This window comes from Sminthopsis crassicaudata, chromosome 3, assembly GCF_048593235.1.
Source record: "Sminthopsis crassicaudata isolate SCR6 chromosome 3, ASM4859323v1, whole genome shotgun sequence".
In the NCBI taxonomy this organism is placed as follows: domain Eukaryota; kingdom Metazoa; phylum Chordata; class Mammalia; order Dasyuromorphia; family Dasyuridae; genus Sminthopsis; species Sminthopsis crassicaudata.
Genome location: NC_133619.1, coordinates 395,638,947 through 395,663,198, shown reverse-complemented (window position 1 = coordinate 395,663,198; position 24,252 = coordinate 395,638,947). Strand labels below are relative to the sequence as shown.

At 47.4% G+C, this 24,252-nt stretch overlaps 1 protein-coding gene across 17 annotated transcripts in view; it reads right to left on the bottom strand.

Moving 5' to 3' along the window:
- Positions 1 to 22,941, bottom strand: part of PHLDB1 (pleckstrin homology like domain family B member 1) — a 62,955-nt gene extending 40,014 nt beyond the window's left edge. For 4 of the 17 annotated variants that reach the window (XM_074302294.1, XM_074302298.1, XM_074302293.1 and 1 more), the window contains exons 1-5: positions 20,442 to 21,058; positions 16,980 to 17,060; positions 14,980 to 15,103; positions 13,614 to 13,784; positions 1,476 to 1,601 (exon numbers count right to left, since the gene is read on the bottom strand). In XM_074302294.1, the coding sequence (XP_074158395.1) occupies positions 1,476 to 1,601; positions 13,614 to 13,784; positions 14,980 to 15,103; positions 16,980 to 17,060; positions 20,442 to 20,486 (547 nt within the window). In that variant the 5' untranslated portion in view covers positions 20,487 to 21,058. Of the gene's footprint in view, positions 1 to 1,475; positions 1,602 to 5,568; positions 5,766 to 13,613; positions 13,785 to 14,979; positions 15,104 to 16,979; positions 17,061 to 20,441; positions 21,064 to 21,190; positions 21,446 to 21,997; positions 22,017 to 22,791 lie in introns of those variants that run through there. The other 13 variants (XM_074302283.1, XM_074302287.1, XM_074302286.1 and 10 more) reach the window with 10 other exon arrangements.
- Positions 22,942 to 24,252: the final 1,311 nt, after the last annotated feature.

Genomic DNA, 24,252 nt, shown 5'->3' with positions numbered 1-24,252 from the left:
TCTGACAGGACTGAGGGAAATATTCATGGAAACTAGACCAGATAGCTGAAAAGGGCATAACCTGGCTGGACTGAGGCCAGGAAACATGGAGCATCGCCCCCCCATCCAATTCTGGGGAGTACAAAGGGGGAGGGGAACCACCTGCCTCCCTCCTCCCACAAAGGAGGAAGGGAGGCTGGCGACAGCACCATCTGCAACCAATCAGGAGCACTCAGAAGCCAGAGGGGCGGGACCTAGTGCTAATGGCCAGTTCCTGGAAGCAAAAGCAGACATCTAGGTACAGCTCTGTGGCTCCAATTATACCCATTAAGCTGCTAGCCACAGGAGCTCTCCATTCCCGCCCTGCCCTGCCCTGCCCCTCCTCTCCTCCCACTGCCACCCTGGCAGCTCAGTCAGGCCTGCAGGAAAGCTGAAGAACCGGGGGGCTGAAGGAAGAAGAGCAATGAGGGAGGAGGACACAGGCAAGAGGCAGCCCAGGAACCCAGCCATGTAAATTTCCAGGAAAGTAGAAAAACTTGTGCTAATGAAGGCCAGAAAGGGAAGGAATCCATTCCTGTCAAAAGTTTGGGAACCTCTGTCACAGAAATCCAAAGGCAGAGTTAAGGAGCTTGGGATAGAACAGCAGGCAAAGGGGAGCATGCTCCTAGGCACAAGTGGCGTTGGCCTGCCCCCCCCCAGATTATTCTCTTGCATCCCCCTTCCCTACATCTCCCACTTAGGCAAATCTTAGTGGCTATGGAAGCTATTCTGTCATTCTTGGCTCCTCATTAAGTCTTCTCCTAAAGGTAACAACCATGGAAGGTGTGTGCATGCAGGTTAAAAGAGAAAGCTGAGTGTCTCCCAACCTCAATATTAGCTGGATGGGCTAGAAAAGTAGACCCTGGGCCATGGGCAATTCAGATCCTCTCCTACAAAAATCAATAATTCACACACTAGTTCCAGGTGCTGGAATGAGTCAGGCTGGCAGAGGTGGGGCATGAGGTAGAAAACTCAATGCTTGCCAGCAGGCAGGAACCAATCTAGCCAGTTATGGGCATTTGCCTGGTATAATCCTTGAACTTTTGTCTCCCCTCAGGCTACCAGAAAGGGTAAAGGCAAGGTACTTACTTCACACAGTGACAGAACTAGAGGGTTCAAGCCTTAGACCCTGCCTGGCACCACACCATGGGGAGAGGAGCTGGCAAAGCTTTTTTTTCTCCTATGCACATGATCCCCAGGAAAACCTGATACCAGCCAATTGGCACTGCCCTGAATCTGTCCCTCTGCTGCCTGGCATCCCCTCCGCCCGCCGGGCACTCAGCAGATGACAGGGAGCCAAACCCACTGTATTGTCCTATGCCCTCACTCCAAGTGTGCTCAGGGTGGGAGGGACAACTCTCTTGGGGACCAATGGCGGACAGCAGGAGTCACTCTAACTCTCGCTCTTTGTCAGCTCAGGCAGATGCCATGATTCCACCTTATTCTTTGGTACTTACCTAGGGCAGGGGCGTAGGGTGCTCCAGGACCCCTACCTCCGGACGGGATCATGCTTTTCATCCACTTGGCTTCTGCTGGGTGGTTAAATCGGAGGAAGGTAGACTGACCCAGACACAACATGCAGCCTGTAGGAAAGGAGGAAGCCAGAGTTCAGAAGTAGGGATGCTCCTTATTATTTGGCCTTTCCCAAACACGAACCTCAAGGCTGAGCGGCAGTCCTGGGACCCAGGACACCTACAGGCATTAACACACTTGTTGCATCTTCCTGACTTGTCTAGGATCATTTAGCTACTAAGTATCAGAGGCCAGATGAATTTTTTGACTCAAGAAGATGAATTTTCTGACTCCGGATGGAGTACTCTCTCCACCGAGCCACCTAGCTGCCCCTCATTTATATGCCCTCAGCTATTAACAGATTCATAAATAAAGCTCCACATGTGTCCCTACAGGTACCCTACAGCCACCCTCTGCCCCACAAACACACATCCATGTCTAGCATGTTGTGTACTGGGTGGAAGGAGCACTGGGTTAAGGGCAGAAGATCTGAGTTCTAAACTACCATTTCAAAAACATGTGGCTTGGAGAAGTCATTCATTCAGGCTCTATAAACCTTAGTTTCTTCATCTGTAAAGTAAGGGAATTAGCTCAGCCTTATAACATCGCAGTTGTAAGGATCACATAAGATGACATGAGAGGTTTCCTGTAAAACCATAAAGGAGAGAAAAGGACCCACATGAGCAAAAATGTAGCAGCTCTTTTTGTGGTAGCAAAGAATTGGTGTAGTATTTGAAAGCAATGAAATATTATTGTTCTATAAAAAATGATGAACAAGCTGATTTTAGAAAGGTCTGGAAAGATTTACATGAACTGATGCTGAGCAAAACAAGGAATACACTATACATAATAACAGCTAGAATATGCGATGCTCAACTATGAAACATTTGGTTCTTTTCAGTGGTTCAGTGATCTAAGGCAGTCCCAATAGACTTTGGACAGAAAATGCCATCTGCATCCAGATAAAGCACTATGGAGATTGAATGTAAATCAACACATGATACATTCACTTCTTTTTTATGTTTTTTTTTTTCTCTTCCATGGTTTTATTTCTGTTCTGATTTTTCTCTCCCAACATGATTCATAAAGCAATGTGTATTAAAATAAATAAATACACACATATGTAACTATATAAATAAATAAGAGGTGGGAGAAATAAAGAAAGGGTTCCTATAAACTGTAAAGCACCAGACCAGGAACTCTTCACCTTTTATGAATGAATGGATCCCTCAGGGAGTGTTGGGAAGCCTGTAGCCTCCTTCTCAGAATAACTTTGTTAAATGCATAAAATAAAATGGAATTACAAAAGAATCAATCATATTGAAATCAAAATATTAAATAAGTATTATCAACATAATAAAAACATAAGTTCACAAACTCTGTTACAAATCTCTTGGGACTGATACACTACCCCAGGGATATGTGTCCCCATACACAAGCTGATGTGTATTCATGTGCCACTTTCTAGATGTCTCAGCTTGAAAATGGACCATTTGCAGATGGGGGAAGGGATGGGAATAGGGGCCAGGAAAGAACAATTGTAGAGCCAAAAGACCCTCCCCCTAAAAACTGTAGGTTCTATTTCTAGTTCTGCCTTTGACTGACAATGTGGCATTGCTACTCCTCTATGAAACTTATTTTCTTTCTGAACTAGAGGATCCTAAGGCCCAAGGAGACTAGGAAAGGAAGTGGGGCGGTCTGGAACTAGACTATTTACTGTTTACGTGACCTTTTACTTCAAAGGTCTAGCTATAAAACAATGAGTTTAAGATCTTTTTCAGCCCTAACTTTCTGAGCTTTGGTCCAAAAGATGCTTTGTCAAGAGGAGGATGGCAAGGGCAAGAAGACAAAGAGGATCCCCAGAGTAGGGACTACTGGACTCTGTCCTTACTAAGCCAGTCCCTAGCCTCAGAGCCTAATACATTCCTAGGCAGAAGCACAAGCCTGGTCCTGCCCACACAGTCAAGAGAGTTGGAGCCAGAGAATGTAGCCTGGAGCACCAAGGAGTGTGCACAGAAGCAGGTGTGCCTGCAGGCACCTCAGGCACGAGCTAGCAAATCTTTTTCCACCTCCATCACTCCCACTGTGCCAGCTGCCTCATAAGCTCCCATTCACATAGGTTCCTGAGGGAGGTTCCCTACTGTGGAGAGACATTGAGGACAGGTGGTTCAGGGGATACCCTCCCTGGTTTGTGTAGTTGTCACTACCCACCCTTTCCTCTACCCACACACTCCCTCCATCCCCCACCAGCCTCCAGTCTGCCTAACCTGGTACCACCTGGCACCCCAAGCTCTATGCCAACATGCAGTTGAGGCTGGCAAGGAAGACTGCATTCTTGGACGCTGAGACAGTTTTGCTCAAGCAGGCAGCAAGGGTAGGGGGCATCTCAGGCCACGTGTCTGCCCTGGCAGTTCCTTCTGCCCTGTAGGGAAGGGAACTGGTAGCTGCTGATATGTCTGGATGCCGAGCCATGGCAAAGCTGTGGAAAGTTTCTGGTTTTATCTGAAGATCCTAGGGTAGTCATTGGTCAGTACTACTGGCAATGCTACCACCTGTCTTAGATACAAAAGTGCTTTCCTATCCTCCTCCCCAGGGCACAGAAGAGCAGAATGTAGCAACCTAGCACGCCCCCAGACTTTCCTGGTCGCCCAAGACATGCTCAGATCAAGAATCCTAAAGGATGACAGTTAGCCAAGAGTTATCTGTGCCCTGCCCCTGGTCACATGGGGCCAGCATGAGAATAATCATAACTTTACTAATCAGGACTAATAGCAAGCCTAGCTATTTTGGGTTACCCAGTCCTCGCCCCACCCTCTGCCCCCACACACATACATACTTTCAGCTATTTAACAAGCTAACTAATGAGCACCTCTTAGTAACTGGCCCAGTCTCGAGATGGACCGCTTAACCCCAGGAAAGGAAGGGAAAGGGGTGCTTAGTAAACCATACAGGGCTCTGGTGGAAACAAAGGGGGTTAGAAAGGGAGATGCTGCTGACTCCTTAGGCCCCCCCCAGCCCACCCAAGGAGTACTTAGACAGGGTGGGAGCCCCATTGCATCCCACCCCTCTGTTCCTCCCTCCTCCCTCCAGCAGAGGGGGTGTGACCACATTTCCTCCAGGGCTATAAATAGGGGATGCCAGGCAGTGGGGCGAGGGCTGTATTAATAGAGTGGGAAGGAGGCTAGAAGGACAGACTAGGGCTCCGGACCAAATTAACTTTCTATTTGCACTTGGTGAGAGTAAAGATGTGGAGCCCCGGTGGCCGCCTCAGCTCTGGCCCCAACCTAACCCAGGGTGCGTCTGAACTTTGACTTTCTTTCTCTACCCTCTTGCCCTAAGCCATTTCTATTTTCCCCAGAAGTGGCTTCCCTCCTCAGCCAGGGAACCCAGGACCAGTATCTTCCCCCGCCGCCAGAAACAGAATCGGGTACCCCAACAGGCTGAGGAGTCCGGCCCCGCCACGGGGAGGGAGGTGTACCTCTGGAACAGGAGAGGTAGCAGAGGCGAGGAGAACCGTCTGACTTGGGAAAGCACACAATACAGACTGCCACCTCGCTCGCTCGGGCAGGCAGACGGATCTTCCAAAGTGCGGCTGGAGCCGGGAGCGGGAGGTTGGAGGGGGCTTCGCAGTCCCTTCCCATACCTCCCACCACAGACTTTCCCTCCCCTCCACCCCCACCCCCACTCCAGTCCCAGGAGAGGAGTTCAGTAAAGATGTCCTTCTAGCCTCTCATTCCCAGTCCCGACACACTGGCCAGGACTGCCCCCCGTCCCGGAGGGGCTGAGAATGACTGGGATCTGGGGTCGGAGACCCACGCGGAGACGCGGAGCCCCGACAGCACCAGCGCCCCGAGGCAGTCTGCCCAGCTCAGAGCGAGCACACACTCCGCTAACAACAGCTGGAAGGGGAGAAGGACCCCCGCCTGCTCCCGCACCCTCGCTCACCCCCGCACACAGCGCAACGTGCCTCCCGGCGCCCGGGCCACTCTCCCCACCTCCAGCTCCCGGCCTCGGCTTGGCCCCGAGCCAGTAACTCACCAGCCGAGCCCGGACCTCCCTGGGCGCTTGGGCTCCAGCTCCAGCTTTGGCCCGGCCAGGCTCGGCCCGGCTCCCGGGGCTCCGGCTCCGGCTCCCGCTCCGGCTCCACAGCCCGGCCCGGGGCCTATTGAGGGGGCGGGCCCGATCACCCGCACAGCCACAGGAGCGGACCGGGGCGGGGCCGGGGCCGGGCCGGGCAGGGGCTGGGGCTCGGGAGGTGGGGGAAAGGAGGGAGGAGGGACAAAGGAGAAGCGGAGGGAGGGGAAGAGGAAGTGATGGAGGACTAGGGAGGGGAGGAGAGCAGAGGAGAAAGGGAGAGGACCGAGGGAGGTGGATAAGGAGATGGAGATGAATAGGGAAGAGAGAGAAAGCAAGACCCTGACTCCCAAAATCTGAGGAGCTAGGAGGCGGTGGCAGAACCGAAGGGACAGCGGCGGGAAAGGGATGAGGCGATGAGAGCAGGGGAGACGGCCTGAGTGGTGACGGAAGGAAGAGGTTGAGGGGAGCTCCGAGGTAAGGGTGACAAGAAACTACAAGTGTCTCCACCCTCCACCCACCCTTCTCCTAGAAGCTGGAGAGACAGGATTGGGAGTTAGGAGACCTGGGAGAAGGGCTTCACTCTGCCATTAACTTGCTATGTGTCTTTGGGCAACGGTCCCTGCTTCTTCCCTCACGGCAACCTCCTGAGACAGAGGTCCTCCAAGCATTGTCCCCATTTTACAGATGGAAAAACAGAAAAGGAAGCGTGGTGCTTTGGAAAGAGCTGAATTCACAGCGTGAGGACTTGGCCTCAACCCTTCTCTCTGCTACTTACTAAGTGACCAAGAGCTTCATTTTCTCCTCTTTAAAAGGAGAGGCTTGGTCTAGCTCGCCAGTAGAGCTCCTTGTGACTCTAAAGCCACCATCTTTCTGGATCTCAATCACCAAGCTTCTAAGTACTGGATGCTCTACGTCAATCCAAGGACTATGATATCCAGCCCAGGATTATTTAATCTATGATAATAGATTGCATCTATTATCATAGATATAATGATAATAATTATATAGATGATGTAATAATCTATGATAATTATGTATAATTATTGTATATATATTGTATAAGTATAATATAATCATTATGTGGCACTTTGCATATGTTATTTCATTTGAGCCTCACATTCTTGAGAAGTAGGTGCTATTGTAATTATCATCCCCATTTTGCAAATAAGGAAAAGTCACACACATAGTATGTTTAAGGCAGGATTCAAATTCAGATCTTCTTGACTCCAAACCCAGCACTCTCTGCAGTGGGCCAACTTGTTGCTTTTAATTTATACTTGTCCCCTTTATAAATATTCTTCTCTGTGACTCAGTTTCCTCTTCTACAAAAAGAGTAGAGTGGATTGAATGATTTTTTAGGCTCCTTACAGCTATGTCTTTCAGTGGTTCTGTGTTGGGGAGCAAATCTGAAAGTTCATTAGAAGCCTCACTAGTCAGATTTGACCTTACTATTGTCTCCCTAACTATCATAAGAAATGACTAGAGCATGCTTCCTCTGACTGCCTAAGGTTTCTGTACAGGGGAAGATCTGTGAAGAAGATGATGATGATGATGATGATAGAGACCATTTATAGCATGTTTTAAGTCTTGCAAAGGGCTTTACAATTATTATTTCATTTGATCCTCACAACAACTCTGGGAAATAGATGTGATTATTATCCCCATTTTACAAGTGAAGAAACTGAGGGAGACACATCTGTCCCAGGCTCTCATACCTATTAAGTATCCATGACCAGAATTAAACACATTTTTTTCATGACTCTAGGTCTAGAGCTATATCGACCACCAAGCTGCCTAGGATACCTTGATATGCAGGCAGCTTGGGATTCCTGCTCCTCTCTCTCCCCTCATTTAACAAATTCCACCCCCCTCCCAAAACAAAACAAACAAACAAAAAAAACCACATACACAGGGCTTGAAGGGATAAGGTCTAGTTCTTTCTAGGGTCCCTCAGCCTCCACATGTGACTGGATGTATAGTTCAAGCCAGCAGCCTATTTCAACAGCTGGGTTCCCAGTGCTCAGCTCCTCCCTATTCCATCCTGGGAATCACTCACAGTTACCTTGTAGCTGGAACCTCCAAGGTCACAAGCAGGGAGGGCCAGCCAGCCAGACACAACACCAACTCAACCACCCTCCCTAAATAGAAGTTCATGATACACAAGGAGCCAAGCCAGGCGTGTGGTGCCCACATAAAGCAGACACTTTCCCCACAAACAGACTCTTTCTCACAAATTCTTCTTTCTCCCCCTTCCCCCAACTCTCTCACAGTTATAGTGTTGAACACCTTAGAAGTTGTCCTATCCAATTTTCTCATTTGCCAGCTCAGAGAGGTTAAATGATTAATTCTGTTAACAACAGCCAGGGTTGGGCCTTGAACCCAAGCTGTCTCTTTCCACTAGAATATGCCTCTTACAGGCGAATATTCTTATGAACACTCTTCTTTCTCACACACACACACACACATCCATCCCGGGAGTGCACCCCCACACAGAGAAATGTGCCCATTTCTTGTACAACTCACTTTTCTTGCTTTCGCATATTACTGTCTTCTCTCACACAACCACACACAACACTGACACCCACACTATACTCTCAACTGCTTCTACTCACAGCTCTAGAGAGATTCTGGAAAGTGACTCAGATTTCCAGAGAAATAACCAGGCACACTTCCCAGCCCCAATGAGCCCCCTCCTTTCAGCCATCTCTCCTCTTCTGATGGGAAGGGAAGAAACCAAATGATTTCAGATGCAAAGGGAGCAAAGCCTCTTTTTTTAAAAATAAAGAAATCTCAGCAGGAAGAATGATTCACCCATCTGGAAACTATGACAGTAAATTGGACAGACACAGACCAACACAATAAAATGCTTGCCAATGTGACAGAAGGCCACGTAAGGGAGGAAAAGTTTCACCATCTCCTCTTCTCCCTCTGTTATTTTCCAGTTTCACAAGAAAGATATGGGGCTTCTTTTCTTCTTCCCAGAAGGATTCTCATAGGCTCATAGTATTAGAAACAATCGGGAATTTAGATGTCATCTAATCCAACTACCTCATTTTATAGATGACAAAGCTGAGGCTCAGATACTTGCCTTAAAGAAAATGGCTGAACTGAGATTTGAAATGAGATCGTCTGAATCTAGGCCCAATATTCTTTTCACTATAATATGTTGTGTCTCAAAGATTACTTAGCAAATAATGGCCGCATTCCACTCATTGCTGGGTTATGGACCCAGCATGTTCCTCTGAGTCACTCTAAATTACTGAGGAAATAGAGGGTGTCCCCCTGGATCCCAGAGGTAGACAGCTATAAGACCCAATAATCCCTTTGCTTGCCCCGGCATAAACCACTGCCCATGTAGAACGGTGTCACAGAGTGGGAAGGAAGTGAGAGTAACCTCTCCTGAAAGAGAGGGGATCAGGGACTCTCTATCTAGACATCCTGGGCTTTAGGAATGTGGCTTTTTGATCTCTCCTCCAAAGCCCTCTTGGCTTTTCCATGTAGCTCTTTCATGTGGCCTGGTCCCAGACAGACACTTAGGCTTCTGGGTTGTTCTGTTGGCTCCATCCCTTGCTCTGAGCAAAAGGGTCAAGGCAAGAGGTGCTAAGCCTTCAAAAGGGTGGGAGGAGAATGAGGAGCTTCTTGGCTCTTTCATTCATACTCTTTTCTCCCATTATAACAGGAGAAAGTTGGCATCTCCTTCTATCTTCCTCCTTCCATAGGACTGTGCCTGCCTGAAGAGCCTGTCACTGCCATCACTGCTGGGCATGATGCCCAGGATGAGGTATCAAGGGCACTGTCCAGTCAGCGATGGAGAGGTCTCTTCCTTCTAAAAGGTACGGCTAAGGTATCTGCTAGAGGCATGGATTAGAAAGCAGTGCCTGGGAAAGGCAGCATAATAAAGGAAAAAAAAAGTGATGGACTTGAAATCAGGTGATCTGGATTCAAATCCTCCTTCAGACATTTACTACCAATGTGACTATAGGTAAATTTATTTACTTTTTTAGAACCTTGGTTTGCTTACATGTAAAATGAGGACAATAAATACTTCTACTACCTACCTCATGGGGTTATTATAAGCAAAGTGCATTAAATCCTAAAGCACTTAGAAATTTTAGTTACTACTATTATTATTATTTTATATATAAACATATGGGCCCTTTATACCATCTACATATACATTCACAGACAAGTAGATGAACAACTAAGCACATCAATAGATTAGGCAATATACATAAATCTACTAAAATGCAGACTCTGCCTAAAACTGACCAGAAAGAAATGTGCAAATATCACAGAACGTCACAACTCAAAGGAATATATTAAAGAACATGCTACTGGCATGTAGATGGTACATATGGTTCTCAGAGAGACAAAAGATATATGTTCAAGCCCTGCCTCTGACACAAACTAGTTATGTGATCATAGATGAGTGTTTAACCTCTCAGCACTTTTACGCAATTCTCTAAAACTAGAATTTTCAGATGAGTTGCTGATTTGCATCAGTGGACGGAGTTTCCATACAAGAAGTTCCCCACACTGATGAAATATATTACACACTGGAACAGAAAAGAAATATGTATGTACATAAGCATGTATGTACGTAAGTACATATGTGAGATACCACATAGTTGGTATAGTGATTAAAATACTGGGCTTTAAGTCAACAGTTCAAATCCAGCCTTTAACACAGTGTGACCCTGCACAAGTCACTTAACTCCTATTTGCCTCAGTTCTTCTTCTGTAAGATAGGGACAAACTGGAGGAGGAAATGGCAAACCATTCCAGGATCTTTACAAAGAAAAAAGTCCTCGGGGTCGCAGAGAGTCAGGAAATGACTGAATAACAACAATAACTATGTATATATGTAAGCATATGTAAATATACATGTATAATATAGCAAATAAACAGATGTCCTAAAATATGTGCAAATAGAGACTTATGAGAGCACAGAGATGATTTCCCCAACCTCACACAGATGCACACATACTGAGATCTGTAAACACATACTAAAATACACAAACACACAGAGATACCACATGTACATCTGAGCCACTTAGTCTCCAGGGAGATGAACTCTGAAGAATGTCCGGAGTTGGGCCAGCAATAAGGGGATGGAGCTGGGGGAGGATGAGGGGGCTGATGCCTTGCTCTAGAGATGAAACAAGGCGAACCCTCAGCTCCCAAGCCCTAGGGAGGGGGAGGAGACAGGATATAGAACACCGGCTCCTTTGTGTGTCCCTGCACACCCCCCAATTTGCTCCCCAGACTGCCAAACCCCTTAAGAAATAGTGAATCCAGACAAGGAGGCTGGGAAGGGAATGGCCTTCAAGGAAAAGAGGACTAGGGGCATGGGACTTGTCCCTGTCTTTCTGTAAGACCCAAGGAGAGGAGTACAGGGGAAAGAATAGTGGAGACATGGTGGCTCTAGGAAAAAAAGGAGCCATTAGGAGCACAGGAAATTCTTAGGGACAGTCCAGCTTTGCTCCTACTGCTCAGTTAATGAGAACATCATACAGACTGTGTCCTTATGGAGGAGAAGCATTTGGAGACCCTCAGTTCTTTGACAACACTCTTAGCATGTATGTACAGGTATGTTCATATGCATGCATGTGACACAAATAATAGGGGAAACTAGAGCTGGGCCCTCATTAGTGATTTCTTGAATTTCTGCTTCCGCTCCTTATTTTATTGCTGCTCCAAACCCTGTCTGTCACCACTTTCTTCACTAAGGATAGAAGAAAAAACCCTGCCTAGAAATAACCAGAGGGAGATATCCAAAAATCAAAGAATGTCAGGACTGGAAGGGATTTATTAAAAAACATCTATTCCAATTCCCCATCTGACAGATGAGGAAACTGAGGCACAGCAAGGAAACGGTTTGTCCAAAGTCACACAGGCATTAAGGACATCACTTTAATTCAAAAGCATCTTTTCTGATTCTAAACCCAGAGTTATTTCCATTGCACCATATCACCTGCTTTATTTGAAAACCTTAATGCTCCCCAAAGGTCAAAGCCTTCCCCAAAGTCAGTCAGATAGTCATAAAGCAAGAATAGATTGATTCATCTTCGGCACAGATAGGAGAAAAAGACTTCACCAACAAATGAGAAAGGAGGCTAGAGGGGGTGGGAGGGAAGGAATTGCTGAATTCCTTCCTTCCCTGCGGTCTCTAGGGTGTCAACTACTGATATCAATGAATCAATCAAACTGTCAATCACACAACATTTGTTAATTACCTAAAATGTTCTAGGCATAAGTAAAAGTCTCTGCCTTCAATAATAACAATCCATATTTACATAAATCTTTCTATAAACCACTTTGTGAGATGGGGAATGCAAGTATTATTACTTTTGCAGATGGGAAAACTGAGTCTCAGAGATTTGTCCAAACTATAGCTGGTAAGGGTCAGAATCAGGATTCAAATACAGAGCTTCTGCCTCCAGATAAAGCACATTGACTCCTAATGGAAGAGAAGGATGGACCAAAGGTCCCAAAAGGATCAGAAGGAGGGTCAGAAACGGAAGAAAGGGGAAAGTGGTGAAAAGGGCATAGGAGGATGCCTTCTACATCAGCTCCACTGGACACTGAAAGAGCTCAGATGTTTTTGTCATTCCAGCCTTTCCTCTATAGTCTGACTTGGTTTTGAGTCCCTAACCCCACCCACAACTCCCCCTTAATCTGCCCTTTTTCCTTCCATGCTGGCCAAAAGGAAGAAATGAGACCGGATTCCCTGTTTCCACAGCAACCAAAACCGGTTCACAACAAAATTAAGAAAAAACCCTTGCCCACTCTGGTAACTATACAAATCAAGGGCCGGGTTTTCAGGGTTACCAAACATTTTATTCTGCTATGGATACTCTATTGCTGTAGGAAACATTGAAAATGGTGCTGGTCCCCATGACAACCAGGATGCTACTGTCGGTTCTATGATACTGCTACAGGATCGAAAATCATCTCCTTCCCTTCCCTTGTTGTTTGGTGCCACAGACCCTCCTCCTGTTTCATCAGGAGATCTTTCCTCTCCTTTCCTATCCACAGAGGGATGCTCAGAAGCCCAGGCTCTGGGAGAACAGCTCCCAGTGGTGCTGAGTTCCTTCTTATTCTCACACAAACACCATCATTGTTCCCATGTCTAGCTGCTCCAGCTGATGCCTTTTGCAGTTGTCACGCCACCTTCTCTAGTGCCCTTTGACAACTAATGATGTAACCCCACCCTTTGCCAAGGCTATGGGATGACCAGGAGAAGAGTGGGAATAAACATTAGACTTGGAGTTAGAGAATCTGGGTCCTAGTCCTGCTTCTATTTACCAGCTATGTGATCTTATACATATAATTTTTTTCTCTCTCAATCTCAGTTTCCTCAGATGTAAAGTGGGGATAATCATAGTGGTACTTTTAGCATGGTATTGTGGAGAGAGTACTGGACTGGAATTCAGGAAGATTCCTTGAATCCTACCCCTAACAATTAATTGTGTGACTTGAACCTTAAACCTCAGTTTCCTAATGTATAAAAGGGCCTATTTTATAAGGTTGTTGTGAGATTCAAATGAAATAATATATGCAGAACACTTTGCAAAATTCAAAGTTCTGTACAAATGCCATCTATTATTATTGCTATATCAGACTAGTTAAGATCAGATGAGAATGCACATGAGAGCACTTTGTAACCTCGAAGATGCTGATCCAGTCCCAGATGTTATCTCTGCTATCACTATTATTATTAGAAGAGAAGGGAGATTAATAATGAGCAGAGAAACTGTGGTCAGAAGTAGGTAGAGAGTTATCCAATCCTGGATATCTCTTCCAGCATGATAGGGCTCGTACATACACACAGACCACTCTTGAATGTTCCCCCAAAAAGCCCCACATAGTTTCTATGACAACACTAAGATTAGGATTTTACTGAGCCTCAACCTTATTAGAATCTACCTTTTAGTCCCCTGCCCTCATTCCTTCTCAATCAATCAATTGATCAGTCAGCAGGTTGGATTTGTCCAGGGCCTTACCCTGGGTGAGGCGGGTGGGCTGCTGGATGGGGAGACCATCAATGGTGCACGCATTGCCACAGGGATACAGGGTCAGGGTCCCTCGGAGGTTCTCAATGTAGCAGTGCTCGGGAGCCAGGCCAGGACCCTGGAGCGAGATATCCTTGGCAGCAGAGCCGATCACTGTCCTTCCTAGGGGAGGAGGAAGAGAGTTCGTGGTATTTGCCCGAGGATAGGCAGGAAATAGCAAAGAGCCGCACAGAATGCCTCTCCCTTGCTTCCTCTAAAAGGGAAGAGAAGCACTGGTGGAGCGACAGACACCTACACCTTCCCTAACCTGCCCCCCATTTTTGTTGGGAATAAGCATCCTCAGAAGAAAATATCCTGGATTAGGGAAAGAGATGGAGTTCCAGACACAAGCACCATAAAAAAACAGCACAGGCTCAATCTGGGGTCTGGGGAAGATGTAGAAATAGATAGCTCTTTCTTTGGGCTCCTCTCCATTCTTCTTCCAACCCCTCCTGAACCTGGGCTATCTCTTCCTAGACTTCTCACCCTTCCCTCCACAGAGGCCCCAGCCCTTCTGCACTTCTTTGAACAGTGTCTTCCTTTATTTGTTCTTCCTTTCTTTTCCTAGCTCTCTGTTCTTCTACCTTCTACCCTGTTCTTCCGGCTCTCTGCGACCCCCCTCCCTCCCTCTCTCTTCATTTGCTAGCTCTTCAGACCCAGAGTCTCCCCCTCACAGCTTCAGCACACCTACACAGCCTCCCCACACCCCTAGCAGAGCCCCTGGGGCTGGTATTTGGAGAATGCTGGGAATGTAGGATCACCCAGGCAACAAGTACAGCTCAGGAAGGAGAGAGAGGAGAAGGAAGAGAGAAGGGAAGGACAGAGCAAGAGATGCTCTGTCAGGGCCTCTTCTCACCCTGTTTATATCCTCTCTTTGAAAACCCCTAGGACAGGATCCCTCCTCCCTTCCCCTGCTCTGATCTTCCATTCTTCCAGCCCCTAAGTCCAAGGCTGCTAACCAAGGATCAATGAGTCCTTGACTTTGCTTTATTATATCCTCATTTGATTTTTAATCCTAAACATTGGAAAACTAGATTATCTCTGTCAGAGGACAGGTGGTTGGGGATAAGAGGAGTGGAAAGGGAGAGGGAATCAGGAGAAGAGAAGATCTGGGGGTAGGGAGAATGGAATGCATCCTGCCATGTTTCCCCACTGGGTATGGGAGGGGGAGATGCACTACTACAATATTCTTCATTTCTTGATGGTGGGAAAGGTACCTATTTTCCTACAGAGTCTCTTGGACCTTGAAGCAGTTGTGATTATGAGGTTGGGGGTGGTTTGTGGGATCACCTGGCACAGATGCTTTCCCCTGACTCACCTTCCTCCAAGGGCAGGAGGGTGATGGCAGTGCTCAGTCTCCCACTGCCCAGGCTCACCAGGTGTGGCTTGTCAGTCTGCACCTTCAGCCCTTTGCCTGTCTCGATTAAATCCAGGGGCCCATTCTGGGAGGAAGGAGCACCATCAGCACAACAAGAAGTTGAGACACCAAACCTCAGTCTAAGTTCTTACTTGCCTTGCCTAGCTACCCTTTAATACCCAAATAACATTCTCCCCAGTCTCCTCCCTCCCTTTGTAAATAGTTTATCTCTTCTACTGTCTGTTTCATCAATTTTCTCTTTGTATTAACTGACCAGTCTCCTCTTTGTTCAGTAAGGAAGAGGTAAGTGGGGAATCAGACAGCGGAAGTGGGAGAGATTAGAAGTAAAAAAAGCCCCAGGGAAGGTTGGAACAGGACTAGTTCTAGACCAATTGTGTCTAAGTGAGTACACAAAAACTATGGAATCATAGGAGGCAAGATCTAAATTTGAGTCCCAAATCTTTGATATTTATGAACTTTCTTGGGCAAATTACTTATACTTTAATCAATCAATTTCCATTATGGGGCAGCAAAGTGGTCCACTGGAAGGCCCTGGAGTCAGGAGGACCTGAATTCAAATCCAGCATCACTTGACACTTACTAGTGATCCATTTGACTAAAAAAGTTTTAAGTGACCTCTATATCCCTGGTTCTGTGCTGGGCTCACAAAAACAAATGAAGCAGTCTCTGACAGCTTTGAAGATGATTTAGAGAGATGGGACACTATTAAATAACTACCTACCTTATCAAGTTGTGAGAATCAAATGAGATGATTCATGCAAACTTTATAGTGCTATGTAAATTTAGTTATATTGTTTTTCAGTCATATCTGACACAATAAATTTAGTTAGCTGTCATTTTTCAGCTGTATGTGACTCTTTGAGGTTTTCTTGGAAAAGCTACTAGAGTACTTTGCCATTTCCTTCTCCAGTTTATTTTACAGGTGGGGAACTAAGATAGTTAAGTGACTTGCCCAACATCACATAGCTAATAAGTATCTGAGGGTGGATTTGACAACAGGAAGATGAGTCTCTGATTCCAAGCCTAGCCCGCTAATCACTGTACCACCTAGCTGCTCCATAGAAATTTAAGCTTGCATTATATCAATTTTAGATGTTCTTTTCTGCCTGTGAGGAAAATGCTTTCTAATGTGCTATATCAAATGAGTTATTAATACTATATTATCAAGTTACCATATTATCTGTACTTAAGGATAATGGTGGAGTAGTGAATGAAAGGCTAGCCTCAGACTCAGGCTGGGTCCAAGTTCAGCTTCTGAGAAATTCCCTCTGTACTTATATGTGTACCTGTTATCTCCTCCTTCTTCCAAAAGTCAGAGACACATTCATCATTGTAATATGTCTTTGTGTCCCAGAGCCTAACTGAGGGCCTGGCACATAGTAGACACTTAATAAATGTTCACTGGTACTTGCTGTGAGATGTAAGCATCTTACTTAACCTCTCAAGGCCTCCATGCAATAATGCTACAAGATGAAGAACAATGTCTGCATTGATAAAAAAAAGTTCCCCTAGGTCTAGTCTTAGGACACTATAAATTCTTTGAGGACAGGTGCTATTAGTTTCTTTGTATGTCCAGTGACTTGCATATAGTAGATATTTAATAAACATTTACTGAATTAAATTAGGACCAGACAGGAATATCAGGGCAAATGTGGGAAGTAGAGGGAGATAAGAGCCAAAAAATGTATACAATATATATATCTTCCAACAGTTCAAGAACACTTTGGAAGTGAGTTCCAACTCTTCTATGGGTGAACCACTTAACCAGATTAGATTGAAAAGCAAGCTCTTAATAGGATTTTGAGGCTTGATGTAAGAAGGCAGATTCACTATTTATCTCTCCCCCAACTCTAACCACTAGTCCTCAATCCTTGCAAACGGCCAGTCTACCTACTGAAGACTCTACTTTTGCCCCCAAATCCCATCTAGTAACAACTCACCTGGACTCTGGCTTGAATCTTGCGCCCAGAGCCTGCTGTATTCCTGTTGAAAGCATCCATAGCCCTGTGTTTCCAGAATTCCTAGGGGATAAAAAAAGGGGAGGTTAGGCTTAATGTGCTAGTGGGCATGGTATGGACAAGATTTGTGCCCATTACCAGGCAAGGGACTCAGAACATGGAGACACTCCAGAAGCTGTTCCTTGTGTCTTTACCCCTGTAGAAAAGCAGATGCAAACAAAGAGAAGCCCAGAGGAAAAGAACACAGTTATACTGGCAATTCTTTCAGTTATAGAACATAGCTATCCCTAGGCCAAGTCTTCTGTGTACCCACATAGGCATAGCAACATCACATTAAAATGTCCTGTTTTCTCCTTAGTATCTTGTCCTTGATCTATGTACCCTTACTTGATCCCATGACCAAGAATGAACAGTACCAGGTGCTCATTATACCATAGTTTTTTTTCTTGGCAACTTGGATCGAGCAGATCTTCAAATAATTGGAACACACCCATGTGTGTCAGGGCAGCTAAATGGTTTAGTGAATAGAGTACGGGGTTTGGAGTCAGAAAGATTAATTTTCCCTGAGTTCAAATCTGGCTTCATATACTTACTAGGCTATGTGACTCTGGACAAGTCACTTACCCTGTTTGCTTCAGTTTCCTCATCTGTAAAAGAGGTGGAGAAGGAAACAGCCAACCACTCTGGTATCTTTGCCAAGAAAACCCCAAACAGAGTCACAATGAATTAGACACAACTGAACAACAATGGGTATGTAGAAGGCAGGATCTTTCTTGGGAACTGTACCTTTCTGAGAAGAGGAATCTTTAGAAACTCATTCCAAATACACTGATAGCTGGAGGATACACAGGTAAGTAGAACTGCTAAGGCTGTGGCAGGAAGGGAAGCTCTCAGCTCCCTCTCCTAGCTCCTCCCTCCTTCTCCCTTTGTCTCCTCTCCCTGGGGTCTCAGGAAGATCTATTTTCTTAAAGGAGACACAACAGCAACAACTAGTTTTCCTTGATAACTTATAAATATATTCCTGTCTCAGGTTCTACAATTTATTCTCTCAAAAAAAATTTATATATATATATATATATATATATATGTATATATATATATATATACATATATATATATATATATATATATATATATATATACATATTTTTAAAAAGCTCCCCACTGTTACACCCAGTCCTTTAAAGCTTTCCTCTACCCCCTGCAAAAAAAGTCAGTGGGAAGATACTGGGATTATCATGATCAAATAAATAAACTGTCTGGGTGACATGGGAGCCACATACATGTACTGGGGAGATGAAGGCTAAGTTTCCTATGCACAGCCATTCACCATACTTTATCCTCTCCAGGATAAAATATACATGCTCTCCTCTTCTATACACATATTTATCAGGGACCAGAGCTTTGTACAAACACATATATGTGCTGATGGCACACACATACATCTGTGCTTACTTGCATGTTCTGTACACAATCTAAAATTGAAAAAAAAAAAGTTTGATGTTAGAGGAAAGTTAAGAGGTAGAAGAAAGAGGAAGGGGAAGTTGGGGAACCCAGATCAGTGCCTCTAGCTGCCTTTCTCCTCTAGTCAACAATCAGCCAACTTGGAGAGGAAGCAGCATCGGGAGCCAGGAGGAGCTCAGCTTCAGACTCTGGCATGGGGGCTGAAAGGGCTAAGCCAGGGGTGTTGCTAATTTTACCCTCCTGGCTTCCACCCTTCCGGGCTTGGACTGCAACGTCACCATTTCCACCCAAGCTGGAGAGAGTCTGGAACTGGCCTGAGGACCCACCCCTGGACTAAATAGCAAGAGAAAGCATGTATACAAGGTTCAGGCAGGCTGGGCACAAACCTAGGTTTCTGGGGACTCAGAGCATTGCTGCTCCCTCCCTCTCGATATTGCTATCAATTCAAAGCATAGCTTCTGTCTGCCTCCAACCATGGATGATTTTAAATCTTCAATTATTCTCTGTGAGAATCTTTGTTGTGTGTGTAGATGGAGGGAAGGGGGACCTCTCCCAAAAGACTGGAAAGAATGTGATGGACTGTGCAATTAGGGTAGAAGGGAGAAAAATTAAAGGTAAAGAAAGGTGAATGGAGGAGGTTTCATCAGAGAGATGCTAATGATGATGGAGAAAGTTAAGAGGAGAGGGAAAGAGAGGTAAAGAGAAGTATAATGGAAAGAAAGATAAGAAGACAAGATTAGATAGAGAGAAGAGGGGGGATTTAGGAGATGAGATACAGTGACTTGGAGACAGATGAGATCCTGAGACGTGTACTTCCTCAAAGTAGGAAGAGAAACTAGATGAACTGGACCCTTTACCATAACAGAGTTTTTCTTTTCATTGCAAAGTAGCCTCACTAAACTTCTCTCTAGTCCCCCCATTTACCCTTTCCGGGGGCTTTAGCCAGAGGAACCCCATGGTGCCACCTGCCGGCTGACTCCCCCTTAAGGGAGTGACACGGTTCCAGACCCTACCCATTGAGTCCAGCTGGAGCACCAAGAGCTGTAATTACCCGCCCCACCCCTCCTTCTAAGGCCTTTCTGAGAAGTACAGCTAAGTCCCGAAGCCAAAAAAAGGACCTTGCGGTGTAACCCCAGCTCTGTGTGAGTGAGTGAGTATATGCATGTGTTGGGGGGGGGAGGTACCCATGCCCATAGCTGCTTCTCACCCCTAGATTGGGTGCCTCTTGGGAGAACCCTATGCACCTCACCTTGACCCACAAATTCGGAACACAGGCACTCTCTGGGCTCAGGTTGTCAAATATTAACATGTAGAATAAGAGGCACCTTGTTACTTTTGTGATATCACCTGAAAATCCTGACCCTGTTTTAATGGTCTCAATAATTAAAAAACTCAGCTGACTAGAATAGGGTACCAAGACACAGGCACAATGCTGTATGTAGGTGCCAGTTGGCAACTCCAGAGGTGATCTTTGAGGGTTCTGATTAAGAACCCAGGTTTCTTCCCATACAGTGAGCCTGTCTCCCCTCACTCTCAGTCAGTCAGGGTCCTTAGTCAGAGAAGGGGTTCTCCTGGAAGGAGAGCAAACCCAGTCTTAACTCCTTGAGTTTCCCAGGTTCTTGTTTGGCATTTTCCTCCCCTGTCCAAGAGAAAGTGGAAAGGTTTTTTGGGGGGGAGGAAGAACAAAATAAAAGTCGGATTTTAAAAAGTCAAATTTTAAATTTTAAAAAAGATAGGTTCTTAGAGGTCAGTGCTATATATCAAAGACAAAGGTTAATAAAAAAGAGAAAGAAAGAAAGAAAAGGAAAAAAAGAAAGAAAAGAAACCCATAGCCCGAGAGACCAGGATCAGGGAGAGACCCAGGCGCTTTTCCTTCATTGTTTCTTGGGGCCAGGATGGCTGGACTCCCTGAGTGACCGCATGGCCTGCTCTGCTCTCCAAACTTCCCAACCTTCCCTGGGTGGCCTCCCCGCTCTTTACCTGTCCCCGAGGCAAGTCACCCCGCTCTGGCCCCAATCGCTGCATGGCAAGCCAAAATGCTGGGCTGGTTTGCTCTCCAGCCAGCCCCCGCCCGGCCAACGCCTCCTCTGTGTCCCAGCGGCGCACATCCGCTCCCCAGGCCGAAGACCAGCCCAGGAGTGGGAGGAAGGAGTCTGGAGGGGAAGGAAACTGAGGCCCGGCTGGGGGTGGAGGAAAGCCAGTATCCGCCAGAAGGACTCTGGACTGGACTAAAGAGGAGAGTCCGGATGGGGAAGATGAGGGCCACAGGGACAGGGTGGGAGACAGTGGGGGAGTGGGGAGACAAGAGGGCAACAGGAACCGACACAAAGAGGTTGGGGTTTTGAGAGAGCCAGTGAGGAGCAGCGAGGAGAAAACTGAGGTACCCGGAAGAGGAGACTGGGAAGGAACTCGGTGTTTGAGAAACTGAGGCTGGAAGAGAGAAGAGATCTGAGAAGCTCAGGCGGAGGAGGTGCAAGAGAATCTTGAACTGCGGCCACTTTATTGCTTTCTGGGGCTGCTTGGTTGATTCAGGTTGCCTGAAGGGGGAGAGGAGACTGGACGTAAGGCAAAACCTCCGTGGCGTCGGCTGCCCAGGCCCGGACTCCTGGTTCTCCCTCTCTCCGTCCCCCTCCTCCCTCCCCCCCTCTCATTCTGGGCCGGGGGCTGTGCAGTGTTTCCCCCCCTCCCTCTCCCAGCTCTGGCCCGGGACAAGGCGGCTGTGTTGGGACCTTAGCCGCAGCCGGCCCCGCCCGTCCCGGCTCGTGGACAAGAGTCCTTTCTTCGGCTCGGCCCGGCTGGGCTGGGGAGAAGGCGCCGCTTGTTCGGCCGGGAAGCAGTCTGTACTGGCCCCTGCCCGGGAACTCGGGGGGAGGGGGCCGGGGCTACCCGCCGGAGCCAGACTCCCTCCCCTGTAAAGGCAGAACACCGCCTTGGGCTGAGGCTGAAAAGAGGTGAAGGGGGCGAGCCGTCTGTTTCTGCGGCCCCTGGGGTGCTAGATGTCTGTACTGCTTGTGAGTTATGCACTAGAGTGTTCGCCGCTGCCCCTCTCCCGCCCCCGCGGGCGATGAGTCAGTGCTAGCTAGCAGCCGGGACAGCTGAGCTAACCCCTCCAGAATGCGTGCCCGCCCGCCTACCTCCAGGTCGCCCACCTGGGTTCCCGCTGCCCTGGTCTCCCACCCTTCGGTCCCAGCAATATCCTCCGCGTGGGGATAGAGGAAGTCACTTGAAGACCCTCGGCCCAACTTTATCCTGCTCACTTCTTGTTCCTGGGAGTTTAGTCAGGGAAGCCCCTCTAACAGGCCGAAGAGAACTTCTAATTCCCTCCCCGCCTCCCTCTCCATTCTTCCGAGAAACCTGGGCTCACTTGACTTAGTCCTTCCCCAACCTAGGGAAGGTTCAGGGTGGAATCTGAACCCAGGATTCAGCGGTCATGCTTAGCTAGGAAAATTCTTGAACCCCTAGGTCCCTACAGCTCTGCCTTCCCGATTAATGCTAGTTTTGGTGCCGCCTGCGGGAAACCGTCCAGAAAACCCGACCTGCTTCCCAAATGACAGAAAAACGAAGTGCCCCGGGCCTTTCACTGGAGCTACGATCCGTAGTCAGCAGTCTCCACCCCAGCTCCCCAACTCTTCCCTTTCCTCCTCCTGCATTCCGTCCTGCAGTCCTCGACTCTGGCCACCGGGCTCCAGGGGAAAGCCCTGGAGGAGTTTCCCTATTAAGCTTCTCCCTATCCCCGGGGATTCCGGTATCCCCTTCAGCCCAGTCATTGGCCGCGTAGGAGGGTGATGAGCCAGCTAGGAAAGAGAAGTGGCTCCCCCCGAATCCAGCCCCCTCTACTGCCTTCCCACACCCCAACTTCCTTTCCTAACCAGTCCCGGGGACCAAGCCTTAGGGTTGAGGTGTCCCATTCTCGCTTCTGTCCCTTTTCTTTACGCCCACCTAGAAGCCAGAATCCCCAGAATAGGAGATACCTCGGGTAAAGTTGGAAGGCGAGAAGGCGGAGCCTTTTAGAGGTCCGGATACCCTCCAGGTGGGCTGGGGGGAACGGGAGGTGGGAAGCTGCCTCTAACAGGGTTGGCAGCCGTGGGTTTTCCCGACGCCAGGATGGGAGGAATGGGTGTCTTCCTACATAGCGATCAGGCAGACTTGGTTCTGGGTCAGGGATGGGGGGGGGGATGCAGTAAAAAGGCATGAACTCTTTTATCACCTCCTCTGCTCCTAAGTCTCCCTTCTCGAGCTACCTCCTGCATTAACCCGAGTCCCGACTTTTCGTCACTCCCTTCCAACTTCCCAAGTCTTAGATGAGATAAGATCCAAGGGGCATCCCTACCTGGGGGAGAGAGGGAGGGATGGCTTCAGGGTCTTCCCTCGTCTTGGTCGCTTCGAGCTCCAGCTCCAGGACCCGGTTGTTTCTCTCCTTGAGCTTAGAGAGGAGGAGAGCATTCCGGGACCGCCTCCCAGGCGAGGACCCGCCCCCCATTTCAATCTCACTCCCCCCCCCACCTCAGGCCAGAAAAGCCGCCCTTGTTGTAGGCTTGGAGTCTGAAGCACCCCCCTCTTCCTGCAGCTGCACCTCCCTTCTGCTATACAGCGTTCGCTTTGTTCCTCTCTGCAGCTGGGCTCCCCCTCCTGGGTCGGCCTCCCCCCGATTTTCCCAGATCACCCTTTCCTTTAGATTTTAAATAAAGATGCATAGTGGGATACATTCAACCTGTCCCTCTCTCATTCCCGAACTTTTATATATTCTGGCCCTTTATAAATCACTTTATTTTCCAAAAAAACTTTTACTTGTCCCTATTATGCTCCTCAAAGCGACTTCCACTTCATCAGTAACCCCAGGACTCAGGTGTCCTTTGTCCCATTCTCACTCATCCAGTTCTGAGCAACCAAACCTGAGGGGTTGAGATATGTCTCTTGCTGCACAGCCCCACACCAAACCTGCTAGATTACAGTTGTAGCTCTGATTGGGGACGGGAGGTACACTGCCTCAAGGTGCATTGGGGGAGGCTTAGTGAGGAAAGGAAGTAGGGCTGGAAACCCAAGAGCAGTGTAGAAACAGAACCTGGCTGGAGTTGTTAGCCTGAGAAACCCAATGCTAGCCTGAGACAGTAGATATTCAACTTCCAGTTGAGTCTTTGCAAGGTGACTGACATATAGGGGAGGCTTTGGAAAGCTGTTTGTAGTCAGGAAAGACTCCTGGACAGTGGGATTTTGTAAATTCTGTGTTCCAAAATTGAGACACCCTCCCCCCCACCCCCCCCCACCCCAAAGGGAGGTAACTTGACTCAATGAAAGGCAGACTTTGTCCTTTTGCTCAAAAACAGAAGGAAACCAAAATCTCTGAGACTCAGTTGCTGGTCCAACAGTTCACCACCAGCACTACCCCCCTCAGTCCCATCTCTTCAGAAGGAGACTAGTTTGTTGGTAACTTATTAACAGGACCAATATCCAGCAGGGAGGCCCCCCTAGGGCTGCAGCTGACTAGAACTGGGTAGTGTGGGAGTCATGTGGAAAAGGGAGTATAGGGACTTCTTTTTACAACCTATCTGACCCCTACTTTCAGGCATTGGGCAAGCCAATTGTACCTTTTGGGCAGAGACTGTGTGCTGATCCAGATAGTCTCCATGGAAGGTATGCCATGTGAGCAGAAAGTTCTCTAAACTTTGGAGGATGGGCCTCTCCTTTCTAGCAGCCTCAAGTAAGGAAACCACCTAATCTCACTTAAGCAAAGACATACTAGGAGGCTTTCAACTCCTAACCAGGCTGAGACACCTATTTTTGTGATACAAAA